At 37.6% G+C, this 21,828-nt stretch overlaps 4 protein-coding genes and 3 non-coding genes across 8 annotated transcripts; 4 read left to right on the top strand and 3 right to left on the bottom strand.

Annotated features, from left to right (window-relative positions):
* Positions 1–6,533: 6,533 nt before the first annotated feature.
* mltn-2 (MLt-TeN (mlt-10) related) lies at positions 6,534–12,631 on the top strand. The gene is made up of 8 exons (NM_001377634.3): positions 6,534–6,630; positions 6,961–7,105; positions 7,683–7,881; positions 7,928–8,052; positions 8,848–9,174; positions 9,232–9,381; positions 11,159–11,362; positions 12,155–12,631. Exons 2-8 carry the CDS (start codon positions 6,974–6,976, stop codon positions 12,554–12,556), a joined length of 1,539 nt encoding a protein of 512 aa, NP_001364620.1. The 5' UTR covers positions 6,534–6,630; positions 6,961–6,973; the 3' UTR covers positions 12,557–12,631.
* Positions 12,632–13,589: 958 nt separating this feature from the next.
* Positions 13,590–15,644, bottom strand: clec-92 (C-type lectin domain-containing protein). Its single transcript, NM_060456.2, has 4 exons — positions 15,456–15,644; positions 14,654–14,759; positions 14,399–14,609; positions 13,590–13,786 (listed from the first exon to the last, which is right to left on the bottom strand). Exons 1-4 carry the CDS (start codon positions 15,639–15,641, stop codon positions 13,630–13,632), a joined length of 660 nt encoding a protein of 219 aa, NP_492857.1. The 5' UTR covers positions 15,642–15,644; the 3' UTR covers positions 13,590–13,629.
* A 737-nt stretch (positions 15,645–16,381) lies between these two features.
* Positions 16,382–18,168, bottom strand: Y52B11A.12 (F-box domain-containing protein). Its single transcript, NM_001276559.3, has 3 exons — positions 18,016–18,168; positions 17,240–17,971; positions 16,382–16,567 (listed from the first exon to the last, which is right to left on the bottom strand). Exons 1-3 carry the CDS (start codon positions 18,114–18,116, stop codon positions 16,435–16,437), a joined length of 966 nt encoding a protein of 321 aa, NP_001263488.1. The 5' UTR covers positions 18,117–18,168; the 3' UTR covers positions 16,382–16,434.
* Y52B11A.20 (uncharacterized protein) lies at positions 16,853–19,692 on the top strand (the record flags this gene model as incomplete). Of its 2 annotated transcripts, NR_101619.1 has the most annotated exons (4): positions 16,853–16,949; positions 18,254–18,381; positions 18,427–19,191; positions 19,560–19,692. NR_101619.1 is itself a non-coding variant. In NM_001276558.1 (2 exons), 2 exons carry the CDS (start codon positions 16,853–16,855, stop codon positions 19,598–19,600), a joined length of 138 nt encoding a protein of 45 aa, NP_001263487.1. The 2 variants fall into 2 exon arrangements, 1 of the variants encoding a protein (NP_001263487.1); NM_001276558.1 differs by lacking the exons at positions 18,254–18,381; positions 18,427–19,191 and having other exon boundaries at positions 19,560–19,600.
* anr-46 lies at positions 16,924–17,727 on the top strand. Its single transcript, NR_101620.1, has one exon.
* Positions 17,083–17,135, bottom strand: Y52B11A.17. The gene has a single exon (NR_050538.1). It is a non-coding gene; the product is annotated as an Unclassified non-coding RNA Y52B11A.17 (non-coding RNA).
* On the top strand, positions 17,083–17,135 carry Y52B11A.16. Its single transcript, NR_050539.1, has one exon. It is a non-coding gene; the product is annotated as an Unclassified non-coding RNA Y52B11A.16 (non-coding RNA).
* Positions 19,693–21,828: the final 2,136 nt, after the last annotated feature.

The following is a 21,828-nucleotide window of genomic DNA, read 5'->3' as shown; positions in this document are numbered from 1 at the left end:
AAAAATGTTTTTTGGTAGATCAAAAATTATTTATGTCTGTTTTAAAATTTTTGAAGCGTTTTTTTTTTGCTAAATTTGAGAATTTTCCAAAAAAGAGCCTTAGACTAAGGGATGCGCCTAGGCCTAAGCTTAAACCTAACCTCTTAAAAAGTTACAAGAAGGTTTTTCCTTGCGCTTGGAGCGCAAAAGAAAAGAAAAAGAGCTAACAGCTAACGCTCGCCACTGACGCCAAGCCTAAGCCTATACCTAAGCCTAAGCCTACGTCTAAGCCTAAACCTAAGCCTACACCTAAGCCTGAGTTCAAGCCTAAGCCTAAGCTTAAGCCTAAGCCTAAATCTAAAATCTGAAAACTATTGCAAAATTATATTTAGTAATCAATTTATGACTATTTACAACATAAAAAACGGTATATTTTTCCAAAAATTCGACAAACACTGTCTTTAGACATGGTGCATCGACCAGAAAATTTTGTTGAGGCTGAGCCATTATTGTAGTTTGTAGTCTCTGTTTTATTGTGTTCTAATGCATAAATACATACATTAAAAGATGAAAATCCATAGTTATATCTTCTATTTCCGACGATCAAAACAGATTTCCTCGGCGACAACTTTTTTATAGCCAAAAACGTTCAAAAAGTGTTTTCATCTGTCAGACTAATATATCATATCATTTAGGATGTTTCTTATCACCTTCTTGCAACTATTGATGGATAGAGAATAGGTGTTAACAAGATTTGTGATTAATTCATTTCTATCATCTTTTAATAGGCATAGTTTATTGTAGTTTTGATTTTAGTCTCAAAAATTGAAGTTTTATAAGCTTATATCTCGGTTCATTTTAAAGTTATCAGTATGTATTTTATACCAAATTGTAGAAAAAGAGATGAAATATTTTATTAGATTACAATTTTTGATTAAGCTAAAGGCGGCTAAGATATATAGATATAAGCAGGGTTTGGTAATGGTGCATCGTTTCCTCCAAACATGCTAAGTAAATCATTTTCTAAGCCTGACAAAATAAAAACCATATTGAAATAAACATTCACGTGTGTATTTAATTTAGTGTTAAATAACCCATAAGTATAATGCTCATTTGACAATTTTTACTTAAAACCAAACACAATATAGATATGGTCAGATTCCGATCATGGTGCATCGCTCGAGTTTATAGGATATTGTTTGTGTGCACACAAGACATGTTATCTATAGTTTGATCTATGCGGCATGTCGGCCTAGCTGCCGGTTTAGTGGCCCGCTTGCTCTGTTGTCGTCCCCTCTCCCTCTGTAGGGGGCAGGTGATTGTAAATGATCGCCATTTCTAGTCTAAATGCCAAGGCACTAAGCCGTTGCTCAGTGGGCTTTTTGTATTTACCTCTCATTATATTATTCTTACTAATAAATGATCATCACCTATTTTATCGGTTGACAGATTCCCCAAAAAATTAATATTAACCTTTGGTTATAGTGCATAGATCAGCTAGATGAGCTGATATCTCTGTTGCCATTAGTTTTATCAAAAAAATGGCCAACTAGAAAAACATTTGTTATGACTTATTCTGTTAGTTTGTAATTAAATGTTAAATGATATCTTAAAATTTAACTGACATATAAGCGATTTTGTTCATGGTGCATCGATCAGCTATATGAGCTCATATCTCAATTCATCTTATAAATACCAATATAATTTTACTGTTAAAGAATAGAAACAGACATAAGAAATATTTTGCCAGTTGGCAGTTTTCCTATAAACTTTAATAGAATCAAGATATAAGCTGGGTTTGGTCATGGTGCATCGATCAGCATTTGCAAGCTTTCAATTTGATTAACTATTAGGTTGCTTTTCCACCGCTCGCCGCAGTTGCACTTTGGTGTTCCCTTGTTGCTAGGGTATAAAAACGAGTAAAGGAACTTCATTTTAAAAAACACGCCATTCCCTCCCCTCTGCCCTGAGTTTAGTTAGCCAGCAATGTATGTCCCTAGTGTCATCCACATCCCACATAGTTTGATGTACTTCTTCCTCTTTCATACCACGATGAAGGATTTAGAAAGTCTCCTTGAGAATGTTTATCATACACATGCCCATCACTATAATATCATGCACAGTTGGTTCCACCGCTTCGACAAGGACGACTTTTCTCTCGAGGACCAAGAGACCCCATAAATTGGATTTGGATGCGTTGAAGAAAGCCGTGGCAACGGATCCTTTCCAAACCACCCGTGAGCTGTCAACCGCACTTGGGCCTCATCAAACCAACATCGTACAAGGCTTGGTAGCTCTCGGAAAAAAGAAAATTAGGGGTGGATTCATACCTCACACCATGACACAAGACAATCTTGATTTTTAGTGGGTGATTCCCTTTCCCTCCTCATTCTCCACGGGGGCGATTGATGGTTAGACCCAGTTTTCACTGGAGACGAGAAGTGGGTCCTCTACGATAACAACCACAGGCGTGTCCAGTGGATTGGTGTAGGAGAGACCCCTCAGGATGCCGCCAAACCCGACCATCACCCCAAAAAAGTTATGCTCACAGTGTGGTGAGGAGTGTACGGCCCCATCTACTGGGAATTGCTACCTGATAGCAAAATAATTACTGGGGGCCTCTACATTATCTAACCACGGAACCTGAAAAAAGTCTTCAATCGTTCACCCCTGATGGACAAGCAATTCCATTTTCAACAAAACAACTCTTGTCCCTACGGCTTGAAACAAGTATTGCAGGAACTGGTCCGGCGTGGATGGATGGTTCTCTTTCACCCTTCGTATTCTCCAGGCATTGTCCCATCTGAATACTGGTCGTTTTCAGATATGCCTCGTGTCCTCGGAGGAAGGACCTTTAATACCCATGGAAGTGTCGAAATGGCACTCAAGCATCATTCCGACTTGCGCCTGGAAGGGTTCTTTAAGCAGGACGTTCATAAGTTGCACACACGTTGGCAGTATACTGATGATAATGTTACAAATAAAATTTATTCTGAAATTTCTTTTGCTTCGAGAAATAAACGATTGAAAAAGTCACAAAGACTTCCGGTTCAACCTAATACATATCAGATAAAGATTGAAGTTAAAATAAAAACTTGTTGAAAAAGACATAAAAAAATGTTTTGTCAGTATTTAACAGTTTTTAGATAAGGTCAATGACAACCGAGATATAAACTCGGGTTGGTCATGATGCATCGATAAGCTCAGTTCATCTTATTTCATCTTAGTTCATCTTTTGATATTAATGCATTTCTTTTTGCAATCTTGTAGGAAAACTCATAATAATTATTTTGCCACTTGAAAGTTTTTCGATAAAACCAATGTCAAGGACATGGTGCATCGATCAGCTATATGAGCTCATATCTCTGTTGCCTTTGGTTTTATCAAAACGTTGTCAACTGACAAAAAATGTGTCATGACTTTTTCTATAAACATGTAATTAAATGTCAAATGGTATTGTGGAATTTAACCGAGATATGAACTGAGCAAAGCTGATCAATGCACCATGATCAAAATTTGGACACTGCTTGTATCCTATTAAAATATTTGTTGAAGGTGGAGTAACGAAATTTGAGACTTTGCTTTTTAAGACCCAAAATGGTCCAAAACTACCGAAATTCGTAATGAGACGTTCTGAAAACTTTTCAAAAAAAAGTTATGGCATCTCAAAGTTTTGGAAAAAAATGGTACATTTTTAACTAAAAATAGGCAATTTTTTCCTAAACTTTGAGCGACCATAACTTCTTTTTGAAAAACTTTCAGAACGTCTCATTACTAAATTTGGTAGTTTTGGATCATTTTGGGTCTTAAAAAGCAAAGCCTCCGATTTCGGTACTCCACCTTTAAGAACATGAAAATGAACAACGATTCAAAAATTTGGCTTTTCAACATTTTCAGTATATATACAAGTTTTTTTTTCAAAATTTCCATAACAAAGAAGTCTTGAATCCGCTTTATTGAATATTCTAGAGATCAGTTCCACAATCACCCTCTGACCATCTGCGTCTCCCCCCTTCCCACCGATCAAAAGTTTCCGAATATCCAGCTATTTTTTATATACCACACAGACAGGAAGACCACATGTGTCCATTAGTGTAATCCTATTAAAATGACCACCTTGTCTGGGACCACCCATACGGAAAAATTGGGTGTTGGAAAAAAGTTGGAATCCAGCCAATTAGTAGAAAAAGTTGTCAGTGATTGTATAAAAGTGTCGGGTTTTTGAAGCGCGGAACTAATTTATTTTACTTTATTTTTTGATCTACAATGGCTTCTGACATCTGTGGGTGGTTCAACACTTTGTAATTGTGAATTCTAGATTTTTTTACATTTATAACATTTCTGAAACTGTAATTGAAAAGCACCTAAATTTTCAGTGTTCTAGGTTTACTGGGAGCCAAGTTATAAGGCGTCAAAGTTTGCAGGCCAGCCGCGACGCGACCGCAACGCGCGGGCTCAATTTTGCAGAGATGCCATTTGGTTCTTTACATAAACATGAAAATTTGATAGCACTAAAGGATCCAAAAATTTTAGTTCTAAAGGCCCACTGTGAGTCAAATTACGACCTTTCAGAGTTATCCAGCTAGCCGCGACGCTACCGCAACGCGCGTTCGAAACTTTAAAAGGGTATAACTTGGCTCCCTCTTGACCGGAAACGTTGAAACATTTGTGGTCCACTGCAATCATTTTGTTCTACAATTATCATTATTTAAAAGTTCGAAATATGAATTTTGCAGAACTTGACAAAAATTGAAATTTATTTATTTCCAATTCATATATTAAGTTTCGATTACCAATTATGTTTTCTCACTGCTCCACAATTTTCAGCACTGTAGACCCGTTTTGAGCCAAGTTACGGGCTTCCAAAGTTCTCTCGCCAGCCGCGACGCGACCGCTACGCGCGGCCTCAACTTTGAAGCTGCGTAACTTGGCTTGCAATAATCGTAAAGATTTGAAATTTTTGGAGTTTACGTATACCATCTTGATCTCTTAGTAAAAATACATTTTTTAACTCTCCAACTGCTCCAAAGCTCCAGGCTCAAAACTGTTTTTTCAGTAATTATTTTCAACGAAAATACAAATAGTAGTAGTAGTAACAATTAATTATCCAGATTCTAAACTCTATGATAACTGACAGCCAAGTTATTCGGCTTTAAAATTTTCACGCCGCGTTGCGGTCGCGTCGCGGTCCACCCACAAACTTTGAAACGCTATAACTTGGCTCCCAAAGGTCCTAGAGCTCTGAATTTTTTTGCAGGCTGTTTGGAATCTTATACTTCTGTTAGACATGTTTTTTTTGTAGTTCCGCATCACCAACCCACTAAGATCAAAAGTGAAATGATAGCGGAACACCGGTAATGACTCACTTTCATGTACTTTTCCACGCCTTTCCTCTTTCTGCGAAAAAGGTTAATAGCCCCTTTCCTCTCCCTTTCCTCACTGATTACTTTTCATTCGTATTTATTCTCAACTTGACCTCCACTTCCTTTTTCAGATGATTCTTTTTCTGCTGGTACTATTCCACGTGGCACTGGCGGCTCGCGATTCCCCAGAAGCCTCCACTCACCTGAAAACTCTACTTGGTGACAGTACTCCTATGATAAATACAACACAGGATTCGGTTCTGGATCTTTCGAATCACTGGATTGAGCAAGCGGTCTCTGCGTTGATGGCTACGGTAGCTAATGAAAAGTGAGTTGGTTTTTATGGAAGCACGTAGCAAAAATTTGGGAGCTCCAGGCCCAGTAGGAGTCAAGTTATGAGCACTTGAAGTTTGGGTCTGAGCCGCGACGCGACCGCAGCGCACGGGCCAAATTTTATTTTTGTTTTCAAATATTATACATTTTGTAATAGTCAAAAGATTCACTGGTACGTGAAGATACAGTGGCAAAAATTTCAGAACCCTGGGAGCAAAATAAGCCAAGTTATTGGGTTTAAAAGTTTAGGTATGAGCCGCGACGCGACCGCAACGCACCACTCAAACTTTGAAGCTGCATAACTTGGCTCCCAGGTGTCTTACAGCTTCGAAATTTTTTTGTGTAGTTTAGTGACATTGAGGTTTCCTTAAAAAAATCAGTTTTTAAATTAAATTTTTGACTGTTTTTCAGTTTCCGGAGTGGTAAATTTGTTGATGATTATATTCCTAAACTTTATTCAATTCTGAATAACCATATATTTTTTTAAGCTGCTTCAAAAAGTTTGAGAGCTCTAGGTCCACTTTGAGCATAGTTATGAAGCTTCAAAGTTTGGATCTGGACCGCGACGCGACCGCAACGCACTCCTCAAACTTGGAAGTTGCATAACTTGACTCATAGTAAACCTAAAGGTTTGAAATTTTTATAGTAGCTTCACAAAATATTACGTGTCGTGATAAAATAGTTAATGTTTCCCTTGACCGCGACGCAACCGCACCGCAGCTCCAAAACTTTGAAGCGTGAAAACTTGGCCCTCAGTGCTCCTAGAGCCTCAAACTTTTTTGGAAGAGACTTAAAATTTAGTATTTTATCTAAAATTAATTTTTAAAAACCTATTATACATTTTGTTTCCAGAATCTCCTCAGTAACCCAAGTAGAAACGCGTATTCACGAGAAATGTGTGCAAGCAGATCACAAAATCAATTAGGACGCTAAAAAACAAGAAGGAGGAGAGGGGGTGAGTTGCAGGAAGTTTCCAGAATTCCAGAATTTTTTTTGAATGCATAGAACTTAGGGACATAAAGATCCTGAAAAAATTTCAGACCTCTAGCACACCTAGGAGCCGAGTTATGACTCCTCAAAGTCTGGGGTGGAACCGCGACGCGACCGCGTAGCACGGTATTAACTTTGAAGTGGTGTAACTTGGCTCCCAGTGATGCTACAGCTCTGAAATTTTTACAGCAACTTTAAATTGTGAATCTCTGTAAGCCTGTATGTTAGTTGTTGAAAACCGCGACGCGACCGCTTCGCACCCCATAACACAAAATTCACATTTTCTGCTTTTCAGTTGGCGTCAAATTATGGTTGACGTGAAGAAAACAGGAGACGTTATTGAAAAGCGGAAGAAAGTCAAGGAGATGCTCGGAAAAAGTGTGCGATCAAGATCCGTAAAGCCGAAGGAGCTCCGGATGAGCTCAAGGAAACCATTAGCGGTGGGTGACTACAAATTATTTACAGAAACTGAGCTCAACTGAACTTGTATGCTGAAAAAAGTTTCAGAGCTCTAAGACCACTGTGAGCCAAGTTATAGAGCTTTAAAGTTTAGAACGTGCGACGCGGTCGCGTCGCGGTTCACTTTCTAACTTTGCGGCTTTGTAACTGGGCTCCCAGTGGCCCTAATGCTCTGAAATTTTTGGAGGATATTTGTGCGTAGTAGATTTTTCAGGCGAATTTTGTAAATGCGACTATATGATAAAACTTTGAGATTTTCGATAAAACTCAATTTTTTTCAAATTTTTGGAATCTTTGTCACCAGCAAGCTCTCTACATCTTCCTTGAACCGTGCAAAAATTTTCCGGATTTCTTTGTTTTTTGTACCCAAGTTATTAAGCTTCAAAGTTTGACCCACGCGTCGCGGCTGCGTCGCGGCTTGCCACCAAACTTTGAGGACCTGTAACTTGGCTCGCAGCTTATATATTGATCTGAAAATTTTGCACAAAACTCATCCAAGCCCAGGCTCTCTATTTCACAATTTTCCAGGAAAAAAAAACAAAACTGTATAATTTCCAGAGCTCCGACTACGAAGCCTTCGATGACCCAATTGAAGTGACCAATGAAATTGTTGAAGCGCCAAAGCTCAGCGCGGAAGAGCTTTTTCAAAAGATTCAAGAGCATCCAGAAGAGCTCCTTAAAGATGACCCACCGGAGCTCCTAAATATGACTGGAAAAGAGACTGAAGCAGTTCTCAGGATTAAGCTTATCAGGGAGGGTGAGTATTAAATTAGAAATAATTTTAATAGTTCTGAAATTTCCAGCGGTAAAGCTAGGTTTAAGCCTCGGAGGGCAGAATGTCAACGGGTTCGATCAGAAAAGTTTGAGATTTGCGTCTCCTCGATTCTTTGCAATTGCTCCAGAAGAGCACAAGATGGATAATGATACGGTTTGTTTAATAAAAAATTGAAAATGTTATTAGAAATTTTGCCTAAAATATTTGAAGTCTCTAGGGCACATTGGACCAAGTTATGACACTTTAAAATTTGTGGAAGAACCGCGACGCGACCGCAACGCGGCATAACAATTTTCAAGTTTTATACCCCGACCCTGTTAACTTTCAAAATTCCTACAACTACAAAAAATTTCGAAGCTCTAGGATTAGTTTGAGCAAAGTTATGTAACTTGTAAAATTTTCTTTGCGTCGCGGCTCAGCTCCAAACTTTGAAGGAATGTAACTTGGCTCCCAGTGGAGCTATGGCTCTGAAATTTTTTCTGGGTACTCAATAAGTTGACAGTAAATTAGGCTAGAAATTTGAATAGATCGGTTTTCTAAACCAATTTTCAGAGATGTTGGGTTTTGGAAAGTTTTTCGGAAAATTTTGTAATTTTAATTTCCCAATATATTGCAAAAAATGTACCAATTTGTGTCCAAAAATTTCAAATTTCTAGGTTTACTATGAGCCAAGTTGTAAAGCTTGAAAGTTTGGATCGTGCGTCGCGGTCGCGTCGCGGCTCAGCTACAAACTTTGAAGGGGTGTAACTTAGCTCTCAGAGGTGCTAGAGCTTTGAAATTTTTGCATTAAGCTGAAAACTGATGGATCTTCAAAGTTTTAATCCAAAAAAAAAAAGACAACCGCGACGCGATCGCAACGCAGTATAGAACTTTTAGGGTTCATAACTTGGCTCAAAATTCAGCTAGAGCTCTGGAATTTTTTTTTTGCAAGCTTGTCCCAATTTTCAGGTCAACATCCTCTCCCCATCCCTCTTCTCTCTCCACGATGAGGGTTCTGCAGATGAGCAAAAATCCTCCCTCCCGCGGCTGCTCGGAACACAAGACGGGCTAGACAAGGACTCATTTATGGATTTACTGACGGAAATCACAGGGGTCGCGGATACGGTAGATGAAGCTGCACAGAAAGCGTTTAAGGACTCAGAGGGTACACTTATTAATGGAAAAGGAGAGGAGATTAATGTTAGCAAAGAAAACTTCACGAAAATTTACGGAGAGGATAATTACCGAAAAATGAAAGTTTTGGAGCAATTGCATGGGATGTATACTGACGAGCAGGTACTTTAACTTTTTTTTTTGTTTTTTTTTTAGAAAATTATTTTTATAAATTTTCAGATGGCTCATTTCAACAAATCCGGCTATGCAATCATGACGGATAAGCAAAGAGAAATGATGTATGGAAGTGGGTCACCATTTGACAATAAAATGACGTTGGAAGCTGGTCGAAACCTGACAATGCCAAAGGCTCGGAGAGCATTGCATACTGTGAGTGAGCTAAAAAGTTCAAGGCTCTAGGACAATTTTGAGCAAAGTTATGAGGCTTGAAAATTCGGCACGCGCAGCGCGGTCGCGTCGCGGCCCACTTGAAATCTTTAAAAGGATATAACTTTGCTCAAAATGATACTAGAGCTATGAAATGTTTGGTATAGATTTAGAAAAACAACTACACTTCTGAAATAGGATCTAAGATATTATAAAATTGCCAACCGCGACGCAACCGCAACGCATGGTAACTCCGCACATAGTTATGAAACTTTTAAAATTTATAGCGAAAAGTATACCAACTTGTGTCCAAAAATTCTAAGGTTGTAGGATCAGTTTGAGCTAAGTTATGAAACTTGAAAATTTCGCTCGTGCGTCGCGGTCGCGTCGCGGTCGCGTCGCGGTTCAATGAAAATCTTTGAATGAATGCATCTTTGCTTAAAATGATGCCAGAGCTCTGAAATTTTTTTTGGTACAGATTAAGACCACTCGGCATTCGCCGCCAGATTCTTGCCCATGTTTCACAGCTTTTAATCCAAGTTTCGCCCAAAAAATTAACATGGATTAGAAGCTAGCCAAACTTGGGTCAAACTTGGGCGATGCGTCAAAAAAGGAAAAAAGTCAACCGCTGTGTAGCCCACTCTCACTCAGCCCAAGTTTTGCCCAAGTTTAGCCCAAGATTCACCTGTATGTTGAACTCCGATCGTTCTTCCCGTTGTGCTGATCTCTTACCTGTTGAGCCATGATGGTCGCGCGAGAATATTTTATTTATTTCAATATTAATATTGCAAACTGTTGTTTCTACTTACGCGTAGCCATTCTCATAGGTTTAGGTTAATTTTCAGTCAGTACTGTATTCGATAATGCTAAATCATAATGAATGAATTTCAGTTTTCTATTGATACCATTTTTCTTCAGAACCCAACATTCTGAACATTCTATCAAGTATCAAGTGCCAAGTAAATTCTCGAGGGGTCAGTATTTCAGAAAAGCTTTTCGAGTAGTTCAAAATTTTGATTAAATGATCGGAGAATAACAACTTTTAGCTATCAAAAATTGATTTTAAAAATTTAAATTCAAATTTAATCACAACAGAAAACATTCTTCACGGATTTACATTAAATTAGCAAAATAATAATGATATTTAAACAGTTCCAATCACAAAATTCCTATTTTTTGTCCGCCGAGGGCGCTGCGGCGGCGCGCCGCGTGTTCAAAGTTGGGCGAGACTTTGGCGAAACTTAGACCAAAGTTTGGCCAAAGTTTAGTGAGATAGATTGCATTAGAAAACTTAAACTTCGGTCAGACTTGGGCTAAACTTTGATGAAAAGTTGGCTAAACTTGGGTAAAAAGCTGCTGAGAGCTAAAGTTGGGCAAGAAGCTGCAGGTAAATGCCGAGCAACTAAATCTTCAAAACAGTTATACTACAAGATTACCAACCGCGACGCAACCGCGACGCATGGTCAAAAATTTGAGGTCTCATAACTTCAGGCTCAGCTAACCAACTTCAAAATTATAAAGTATCACAAAAAGTGAATTAACTTTTTACCCCAAATTTCCAGGCCTTGGGGCTAGTTTGAGCATAGTTATGAAGCTTGCAAATTCGGCACGTGCGTTGCGGTCGCGTCGCGGCTTCACTCAGAACTTTAAAGCTTTGTGTAGTAGCTTGGCTCAAAGTTGTCCTGGAGCCTTGAAATCTTTTTGTGGTGTTTAATAGTGTTAAGGTATTGTATTTGAAAATTAAATCTAACTATAACTATTTGAAAATATTAATTTCCAGGTGATCAAAGAAATTGGAAAAGGAAATACTAAAGTTGGAAAATACGAAAAACGGATGAAGGATATTGTCGGATCACCTCTACTTTTCACAAGTATCGTTGCTTCTCCAGCTACTGCATCACAAGCATTAATCCTATCACCGGTGTTGTTCACCTCACTGATCTTATCACCTGCTATCTATGGATCTGTTATTTTGTCGCCATGGGTAAGCACTTACCCTGCAATTTTCAAAGCTCTAGCTCAATCTTGAAAAAACTTAGGAAGCCCCAAAAGTTTAGCAGTGCGTTACGGTCGCGTCGCGGCTGAACTTTCAATTTTAAAGTGTCATAACATATGTAGCTCGAAAAGGTCATAGATCACTGAAATTTTTTTTTGAGTATTGTTAATATTTCCAATTCATCAAAGAGTCAGCTTACAACTTTTGGAGCCAATTTTTTTCTGCGCGTCGCGGTAGCGTCGCGGTTATGTTTTCAACTTTCAAATAGTAGCACCTACTAATAAAACCAAAAATTTAAAAACTAACTTTGAAAGTTTCAGCGTTCTAGTGCAACTTTGAGCAAATTTAGAAGGCATCAAAATTTTTGCGGCGCGTTGCGGTCGCGTCGCGGTTAGTCTCTAAATTTCAAAGTGCTATAACTTGGCTCTGCATGGTCCTAAAACGCTGAAATTTTTTAAGGAAAATTATGCAAACTCCACTCAATGGAAAACTCGATTTAAAAGCTTGTTTCGCAAATTTTTGCTAAGCGTCGCGTTCGCGTCGCGGTTCTGCCTCAAAATTCAAAGTTATTTAACTTGGTGCTTATTGGTCTTAGAGCTCTTAAAATTGTTAGGAAAATTATGCAAACTCCACTTGATGGAAAACTTGCTTCACAGTGCGTTGCGGTCGCGTCGCGTTTATCCTTCAAATTTCAAAGTTCCGTAACTTGGCTCTAGGTGGACCTAGAACTCTGAAATTTTTGCTTAACACATCGCAATTCAAAATGTTCAAATATTTCAGCTATTCGTCCCAGTTATCTTATCTCCCCGTCTGATGTCTCCAATCATCGTCTCGCCTGCAATTTTCTCCCCAATCGTGCTGTCACCTCTAGCATTGGACCCCTTGGTACTAGTCCCCGGAGTTGCAAATCCAATAGTACTTTCTCCATTTGTACTGACCCCATTTATACTTTCACCACAGGTCATGACCCCAATAATCCTTTCCCCATTTGCCCTCTCCCCGTTTATTCTGACGCCCAGCGCCCTGTCTCCACTGATACTTAGTCCGTTTGCGTTGTCCCCGAGTATATTGTCCCCCAGTTTTGTCACAGCGGTTATTATGTCACCCTATGCGTTGTCACCTTCAATATTGTCCCCGCCGACTATGATTTCGGTGTTCGCGTCGCCAAGTATACTTTCCTAGTTTTCAGATTTTTCAATTTCTTATGTTAGTTAATCTCGTTTTATTCTGACACCCAGTGCAATAAATTTATTGATTTTTACAAAGCTCTCAGTGGTTTAGGTGAGCCGCGACGCAACCGCGTTGCACCTAAAAACATTTTCTGATAGAAGAACAACTTTTCAGATCACTCCAAAAATTTCAGATTGATTGGTCCACATTGGACCGAGTTATGTGCTCACGAAATTTTGAACAGAACCGCTACGCGGCCGCGTTGCACCACAAAAATTTTGAACCACCATAACTTTGTTCAAAATTGCAGTAGATGTATCAAAATTTCAGAGATTGTTGGCTATCACTTTGAGATCACAGTTTAAAAAAATTAAAAATGTTTTAATCCAGCTGAAACTTTACCCCGGCGATGTACACGTACCCCAATATTTCAAATCAAATTGATTTCTAAAATTTTTTTGAATAGCCCAATAAATTTCTAGTTCACTCCAAAAGTTTCAGACAAATCAGATCATTTTGGGCCGAGTTATATGCCCTCAAAGTTTTTGAGCGAGCCGCGACGCGACCGCGTTGCACCACAAAAATTTTGAACGACCATAACTTTGTTCAAAGTTGCAGCAGAGGTCTCACAATTTTGGAGCTGGTCGGTTATCACTTTGAGATCACAGTTTTAAAAAATTAAAAATTGTTTAATCCAGCTGAAATTTTATGCCGGCGATGTACACGTACCCCAATATTGCAAATTAATTTCTAAAAATTGTTCAATAGTCCTATGAATTTCTAGTTCACTCCAAAAATTTCAGGCAAATTGGTTCATTTTGAGCCGAGTTACGTGCCCTCAAAATTTTTGAGCGAGCCGCGACGCGACCGCGTTGCACCTCAAAAACTTTGACCACCAATAACTTTGTTCAAAATTGTCGTGAAACCATGAAATTTTCAGAACAGGTTAGAAATGCGTAGTAGATTTGAAAAATGGGAGGTTGCTTCAAACTTTGAAAATTAATTTTTTTTTTTTAATTTCAAAAAAAAAGTCAAAATTTCAAAATTCAACACATAAATATTTTATTTCATTATCTCAAAATGATCTACGTAGCTTTCCGTCCACAAGCATAAAACTTTGTAAATGGATTCTTCTTTCCTTCCTGACAATACTGATCATCTAGTGCTCCGTGTGGAATTCCTGGCCATCTCGGATGAGTTGAGCCACTTGGGAACACGAATTGATGCACACAGGATTGAACTCTGAAATGATAATTTGTTGAAAAGTACGCTCCAAAAATTTCAGAACATTATGTTTACTGGGGGCAGAGTTATACAGGTTTGAAATTCCAGAGGTGCGTTGCGGTCGCGTCGCGGTTCACATGATAGTTTCAAACTTGTTTAACTCTGCTCAAAGTTAAACTAGAACGTTGAAATTTCACGAAAACACTCGTGAGCCCATACACTATATAATACGAAGTTAGAAATTTCAATGTTTTGCAAATTGACTGATTTTCCTCAAATAATTGTTCAGAATCTGACAGCTAACAGTGTCCTAAGCCCATGTATCAATTTTCAAAGGAATTGGATCACTTTGAGTAAAGTTACACAATCTCAAAATTTGTATGGTGCGTTGCGGTCGCGTCGCGGTTGACATCTAGTTTTCAAATCATCGTAACTTTGTTCATATTAGCTCTATTGCGCTGAAAATTCAGGAGAAGATAGCCAAATTCTTGCCTAATGCTGACAATGCAAATTTTTGCCTAGCGCGTTGCGGTCGCGTCGCGGCTCACTGACAACTTCCAAGCCCAAAACTTCACGCCCAATGGAGCTTTTGCTTTGAAATTTTTTGCACAAAACTAGTAAACTACAAACCCCCATGGTCCATTATATCCATCGGTGATTCCATCAGGCTGTCCAGGTGAGAATACAAATCCAGCAGTACCCCTAGTGTGCTTATCAGTCCAGAAGAACGTATCCCGCGGGCTGCAGATTCCGGCTCTCGGGCACGAGCCTTTTCTTCTGGCACCGAGCCAAATTGCCGCATCCCCATATTTGTGTTGATGGATCAGATTGTATCCAAGTTCTCAAAAAATTGGTTGAGGCTCAGACTACAAACTACAAACTTACTGGCCAGTGAATTTCTTTCGGCGGCAGTTTGCAGCCCGGTGAGGGTGGCGCCCTTGGCATGGCATTGTGCCTCGGCTTGGGGGTTTGTGTACTGTCCGTGGAATACCTGAAAGCATGTATTTTGTAGTTTATAGTTTGTACTTTGTAGTTTGTAGCTTATAGTTTGTAGTTTGCAGTATTATGAAAAATTTTTTAAAAAAATGTAAAAATTCTTCGATATTGAAGTTTTTTTTTTCCAGTTTCGAGACTCGAAAGCATGAAATTCAAAATTTTGTGGAATTTGTAGTTTGTAGTTTGTAGTTTGTAGTTTGTAGTTTGTAGTATTACAAAAATTTCAAAAAAAAAAACAGTAACAATTCTCAAAAAGGCGTACAAAAATTAAAGTTTCCACCAGTTTCGAGGCTCGAAAGCATGAAATTCAAAATTTTTTGAAACTTCTAGTTTGTAGTTTGTAGTTTGTAGTTTACAGTTTACAGTTTATAGCTTGTAGTTTGTAGTTTATAGTTTGTAGCCTGAGCCTCACCCAATTTAGACTTTGAGCACGCATATCTCAGCTAGGAAAAGAGCTATCAAAAAGTTTTCAACTTACAAAATATAGGAAATTTCAAGACAAATATTTTGATAGTTAAGAAAAACTTGATACCAATAATTTCCACTGAGCTACATAATTTTTAAATTTGGTTGAGGCTGAGAAATGTTGTAGTTTGTAGTTTAAGCCCTATCTCGGCAGAGTATAGAGCTAACAAAAAAATTTTAACAAACAAAATATAGCAAATTTTATTGTCTATTTAACACAACTTACCCTAATACACCAATTTCCCTGTGACCTCTTCCATAACGTCCAACCCGCCGGACACTTGACACCACGTGGCGGTGGTGGAGGTGGTGGCCGAGCCGGAGGCGGCCTACCCTTACCGCCACCGTAGTAATCAGTATAGGCTATAACAAGCCCAATGAGGGTGAAAATCAGAAAAATTTGAAGCTCCATTTCTAAGGAAATTTCAAAAACTTGGTGACTTTCGCCGATTTTTATAGATTTTTCTTCCGGCTGGTATTGCAATATTAGACATAAAACTTGTATTTTTATTTTTCCGGTTCTTTGCAAAAGTTTCCGGTGTTCAAAAGTTTACTTTCCTTGAAGATCGAGATCTAAACGTGTGGTAGAAAACGGTGAACTTTAGACTAGGGCATTGGCTTACTATTAGGCTTAGGCTTGAACTCAGGCTTAGGTGTAGGCTTAGGCTTAAGCTTAGACGTAGGCTTAGGGTTAGGTATAGGCTTAGGATTAGCGTAAGTGGCGAGCGTTAGCTGAGAAGTTAGAGTAAAACGCGAGCAGAGCTCAAATGTATTTTGATAAAAGTGGCTATTTAGGCTTAAGCCGCGCCATACCGCCGGTGTGTCTTAAGGATTTCCAATATTTTATTCCAGTTGGGCATCCTAGTATGTTTTTCGGGCTTTTAGGCTGGTTGGATTGGGATTTCCAATGTTTTATTCCAGTTGGGCACCCTAAGTCTAAATAGCTCTTTTTCTTTTCTTTTGCGCTCCAAGCGCAAGGAAAAACCTTCTTGTAACTTTTTAAGAGGGTTAGGCTTAGGCTTAGGCTTAGGTCGAATTTGAGCTGAATTTGAAATACATATGTAGATAATTTTTCAATTTGCAATTTATTTCCAATAAAAAATTGTTCCAGCATAAAGTGAACAATTTTTCTTGATAACTTTCCTCATAGTATGTATGCAATAACTTTATTATAATTTTTTTTAAACATCAATTAAACGATTATTTCAGATAACACGCATTATTAAGTCAAGCCTTTGGAGCCGAGGAATGAATCGAGTGGTTAGTACAGCTTTCTTTCCGTCGTTCCGCTTAATTTTCAGCTCTCTTCGACAAATCTCATCCTTTTTAGCATGTTCTCTGTAAAATGAGCATGGTTTTCAAATTAAACAATACTAGCAATATTTTGCCTAACTACTGCACTTCAAAAGGTTATCGGTTCATCCCTAATATTAACAGATCGACGACTGGTGCCCCAGTCTCGAGTTAATTGTGTAGAAAACGTTGTTTATATTAATATAACGTTTATTGAGAAAAGGACACTGGCTGGTGTTACTCCCAGTGTCCTCCCAAGAAGAATGATTGTCTTATCTTCAACTCTCACACAATGTGTTGTCCGTCTCTTCCCCGCCGCACCCTCTAACTATGCCACATGGCACTGCCTTGTGGCACAATCGAGGAGACCGCGGTGACGAGACTAGAGAGATCAAATTAATGAATTGGCCTCTCGCACTAACTAATAGTAAGTATATAAAATCAAGAATTATTGAAAACAAAACAACAAATGTTTCGTTGGTTGACAATATTTTAATAGAACGAACGATAAGTAGTCTATAAGCTGTCAAAGGTGAACTTCAATACTGTACTAATACTTTACTAATATATATATATATATATATATATATATATATATATATATATATATATATATATATATATATATATATATATATATATATATATATACTCATATTATACTAATACGAATGCAATACAATACGGTATGTGAATACTTTTGCCATTTCAATATACCTTATATTATCTTCACTTTCATCAATTGATTCTTCAGGTAGATCAAGTATCTGCTCCAGTAAATCTCTGCTGTCAATTTCGACGGTCAATAATGTTAATCTTGCATTCGTCTCGGACAATAGCCAACTTCGGAAAAATCTATTCAAGTCAGCAGGCCTCAAACTGGACAAAAAGAGAAATAACTTCACGCAGTCGCATTTTAGTAGTTTGTCAATGTTAAACCAATTTGAGTAGTTTATATACAATTCGGGCAGATCAAACAGAATATCACATTGAAAGTTGTCTTCTACAACCATATCAAGACCCAAACACCGTTCGACTTTCCGAATTCTGTTCCAGACTGCTGAAAATGTTTCAGTTGACACATTCTTTCCTCTGATAAGGAAATTTTGGACAGTGTCTTGTTTAGAAAACAACCAGTCGATTATTGATTGATGTTGATTTTTAAATAAAGTTACATCAATTCCAATAAAATAGATTGGAGTGTTAAATAAATCAGTAATATATTCAACCAAATTAATGCAATCATCCAATACATTCGGAGAGGGTGCAGTTACACTTTGCTGATTTGTCCGAAATACGACAGTCTGTGACTCAGCGTTTGAGTATTTCACTAAAATACGCGGTCCATGAAGGAATTTGACACAGGTTTTGAATTCATCACGCAGTTTTTGCGGTAATAGGGTTTTTACGACATTCTTTGTTCTTGAGGTAACACGAGAAATATTGATTCTGGAATCATCGGCTATTGAGGGGAATTAAACGAATTAACTTACACTTCCAAAGGTGACAAGCACAGTAGAACTTCTGTTGTAACAATGATTGGCAGTTGGAATAAGGGAAATGGTTTGTAAGGAGTTTCAGGTTTGGAGAGCATTCTTTGTAGAGGAGAAATAATGAAATATGAATGAGTAGGAGGCAATATTCGAATAAGAAAATCTTTGACCTTCACCTTCCCACTAAACAAGTCTTCTTGAATAATCGATTCCCTTGTTGCAACGCTGTCTCCTACAGTTTCTATTCATTCATTCGTCCTCTCCTGCACAGACAATGCTCCCCAAACCTTCCAAACCATTTCCTTTATTCCAACTGCCAATAATTGTTACAAAAGAAGTTATATTGTGTATGTCACCATTGGATATGTAATTTATATATTTTTCTACAACCCTAAATCTTAAAAATTCCAGAATCAATATCTCCTATGTTAGCTCGAGAACTAAAAAAGTTGTAAAATCGTTCCGTAAGCTGTGGGGTGAACTTAAAATTTGCGTGAATTTAAGTGAAAAGCCACATATTTTGATTCAAAACTTTCAAAACTCAAAGTTCGAACTTTGGAATATAGTCTTTAAATCAAATAGGGAGAATATGCAGAATAGTCCATTTTGCGAAGAAACATTGAATATAATTACGCAGAATTGATTAGGTGATTGCATTAATTTGGTTGAATATATCACCCAGTTATTTGGCACCTCAATATTTTCATTAGGAGTCGATATAACTGCATTCAAAGATCAGAATCAATTAATAATCGACTGGTTTTTAACCCAACAAAACTCTGTTCACGAGCTCTCTATCGAAGGAAAAAATGTTATGGCTTGTGATTTTTCAAACATCTGGGTCGAAATTCTAAAAATGGCATATAGTTTGAGTTTTAACCTGGTTGTAGCTAATGATTTTCAATGTGATATTGATTTTGATCAGCCCATGTTAGTCATAGATAACTCAATTTGGTTTAAAATTAGCCATCTATTAAAGTGTGACGGCCGGACAATTGTTCTCTACAAATCCACTTTGACGCCAGCTGACTTGAATCGATTCCTCCGAAGTTGGCTATTGTCGGAGTCTAACCTCAAGCTAACCAAATTTGAAGTCAATATCGCCAGCAGAAACACACTCGAGCAAATTCTTGATCTACCGGAATATTCGATCGATAAAAGTGGAGAGAAAATGAGGTAAGTTTTCCAAGTTTTCAAGTTGTGTTTGGGGGTAGTAGGGGGATATGGTCGGGGTACTGTAGTAGTACTGTAGGGATACTTTAGGAGTACTGTAGGATTATTGTAGTCTGGGAAAAACTGACTTTTCGATTTCTGAAGGGATATTGGTTTGAGGTTTGTGTAGGGATATTGTCGGGGTACTGTAGTAGTACTGTAGGGGTACTGTAGGAGTACTGTAGGATTATTGTAGTCTGGGAAAAAAGTGAATTTTTGATTTCTGAAGGGATATTGGTTTGGGGAGTAGTAGAGGGATATGGTCCGGCTACTGTAGTAGTACCGTAGGGGTACTGTAGGAGTCAATTCTATAACCATGTTCGTTTTTGCAGAGAAAATACTGATAGAAATGGTCATTATCAAAATGAGCTGAGAATCAAACGAAACGACGGAAAAATTGCTGTGCTGAGCACTTGTTTTTTTCTTTGGCTCCCGAGGATTGACTTCATTATGCGTGTTTTATAAAATATAACGTTTTTCGTTGCACATCGATTATATTGAAATTGTTTCAAAAAATCAATAATTATCCCTTTTTGACTGGCAATAAACATTTCTCATGAAAACGTTAAAAAGTTTTACTATGATATTTTGTTAATTTGGTACACAACTAACTCGGCTAATATAAGCCAAACTAGACATTATCCGACATTTTAAAAGTTAGCCGATTTTGCTGTTAGCCAAAAAATTGGGTTATCCGCATGGTACATTGTCTAACTTAATTTGGTAACGAGAAATAATGCAAAGGGCTGAAAATTTTTGTGCTGGTATTAAGCCTAAGCCTAAGCATGAGCACAAGCCTAAACCAAATCCTAATCCTAATCCTTATACTAAACTAAAGCCTAAGCCTAAGCTTAAGATTAAGTCTAAAGCTAAACCTTAGCCTAAACCTAAGCCAAAGCCTATTCTTAAGGGTAAGCCTGAGCCTAAGCCTCAAACCCTAAAGCTAACGCTCGCCACTGACGCCAAGCCTTAGAATAAGCCTTTGCCTAAGCTTAAGCCTAAGCCTAAACCTAGGCCTAAGCCTAACCTTAAGCCTAAGCCTAAGTCCAACCTTAAGCCTAAGCCCAACCTTAAGCTTAAGCCTAAGCCTAAACTCCAAAATTCATTGTTTTCCTTCCATTACCCGAAAAAAACATGTTCATTAACCCATGAATATTGTTGTTTACCGGGTAAAAAACTCCAAAAAACTGAAGAAAATTTTTCTTTATTTTTCAAGCCTTCGGGGCAGGGGCAAGGAGGATCTCCATATTTTGATGTCAAGAAAATTGGAAAAAGCGGCGGCAGCGGTGAGAGAAGAAAAATGGAAAATTAATGGAATTATTTGTGCTCTGAGGAGCTCGTGAGAAGAAGAAGCTCACGCATTCCAGTATATGACATTTTACCTCATGAATTATCAATGTGTATTCCAATTTTCTCCTCCATTTTCATTTTCTTCACATTTTACGCCTATTCTTACACAATTATTTGTAGTTTTTGTAGTTTGTAGTTACTGGAAACCTTGTGCTGATCAGTTTTGTAGTTGGAAATTTTTTAATAACTATAGTGGTTCACTAGCTATGATCAAAATTATATTGGTTTAGGCGTTGGCAGTTTTGTAGTTTGTAGTCTATCTCAGTGGGGATAGAAGCTATCAAAAAATTTTCAATTACAAAATTAATCTACATAAAATTTCCTACATTTTGTCTGTTGACAACTTTTTTTCCAGCTTCACTCCTTGCAGAGTTACCGACGCTTAAACTCTTAAACTTGGCAGAGGCCCAGATTACGAACTACAAATTTTCTGAGCCTCAAGCATAGAGCTTAAGCAGTTTTCTGCAATTTTATTTGCAAAAAATAAATAGAACAGCAAATGTATATTTTAAAAATAGTAGTTTTGTAGTTTGTAGTTTGTAGTTTGTAGTCTAGCAAAATTCCAAAAAATGTCAACAACGAAAATCTGAAAATTGCGTTTTTTTCCTGCTTCCATTTTTCGGATTATTTTTTTTTCAAAACACAAAATTTCGAAATATGTGTAGTTTGTAGTATGTAGTTTGTAGTTTGTAGATTTGTAGATAGAAAAAAAATCTTTAGAAGTTTTCATAAAAGCGTACCAAAAATTTAGTTTTTTCCCAGTTTTCAGATTATTTTTGTTTGTGGTTTGTAGTTTGTAGTTTGTAGTTTGTAGTTTGTAGTTTATAGTTTGTAGTCTGATGCCTGATGGTAAGGCAACATTCAAAAAAATCTATTGACGTTTTCAAAAAAGCGTTCCAAAAGTTTAGTTTTTTACCCAGTTTTTAGATTATTTTTATTTGTGGTTCGTAGTTTGTAGTTTGTAGTGTGTAGTTTGTAGTTTGTAGTTTATAGTTTGTAGTCTGATGCCTGATGGTAAAGCAACATTCAAAAAAAAATCTATAGAAGTTTTCAAAAAAGCGTACCAAAAATTTAGTTTTTTACCCAGTTTTTAGATTATTTTTATTTGTGGTTCGTAGTTTGTAGCTTGTAGTTTGTAGCTTCTAGTTTGTAGTTTGTAGTCTGTATATCTATTTTGTTGGAAATGTTCAATTCGCAGTACAATTGAAAATCGTGAAAAAAATTTTTTTTTTCAGTTTCCAGCTTCTCGGT

Source organism: Caenorhabditis elegans, chromosome I (assembly GCF_000002985.6).
Source record: "Caenorhabditis elegans chromosome I".
Taxonomy (NCBI): Eukaryota; Metazoa; Nematoda; class Chromadorea; order Rhabditida; family Rhabditidae; genus Caenorhabditis; species Caenorhabditis elegans.
The sequence above is the reverse complement of the archived record's forward strand: the minus strand, read 5'-3'. Positions and strand labels throughout refer to the sequence as shown.

What these genes read in the sequence shown, in the direction of transcription:
- clec-92 (NM_060456.2), bottom strand. Translation starts at nt 15,641, where the DNA reads ATGGAGCTTCAAATTTTTCTGATTTTCACCCTCATTGGGCTTGTTATA. An exon ending in AGGGAAATTGGTGTATTAGG is followed by an intron (nt 14,760 to 15,455) that starts GTAAGTTGTGTT and finishes ACATGCTTTCAG; the next exon opens with GTATTCCACGGACAGTACAC. An exon ending in GGATATAATGGACCATGGGG is followed by an intron (nt 13,787 to 14,398) that starts GTTTGTAGTTTA and finishes TTATCATTTCAG; the next exon opens with AGTTCAATCCTGTGTGCATC.
- Y52B11A.12 (NM_001276559.3), bottom strand. Translation starts at nt 18,116, where the DNA reads ATGCTCTCCAAACCTGAAACTCCTTACAAACCATTTCCCTTATTCCAA. An exon ending in TGCTTGTCACCTTTGGAAGT is followed by an intron (nt 17,972 to 18,015) that starts GTAAGTTAATTC and finishes CGATGATTCCAG; the next exon opens with AATCAATATTTCTCGTGTTA. An exon ending in GAAAGTGAAGATAATATAAG is followed by an intron (nt 16,568 to 17,239) that starts GTATATTGAAAT and finishes CTCATTTTACAG; the next exon opens with AGAACATGCTAAAAAGGATG.
- mltn-2 (NM_001377634.3), top strand. Translation starts at nt 6,974, where the DNA reads ATGGTTGACGTGAAGAAAACAGGAGACGTTATTGAAAAGCGGAAGAAA. An exon ending in GGATGTATACTGACGAGCAG is followed by an intron (nt 9,175 to 9,231) that starts GTACTTTAACTT and finishes ATAAATTTTCAG; the next exon opens with ATGGCTCATTTCAACAAATC. An exon ending in CTCGGAGAGCATTGCATACT is followed by an intron (nt 9,382 to 11,158) that starts GTGAGTGAGCTA and finishes ATTAATTTCCAG; the next exon opens with GTGATCAAAGAAATTGGAAA.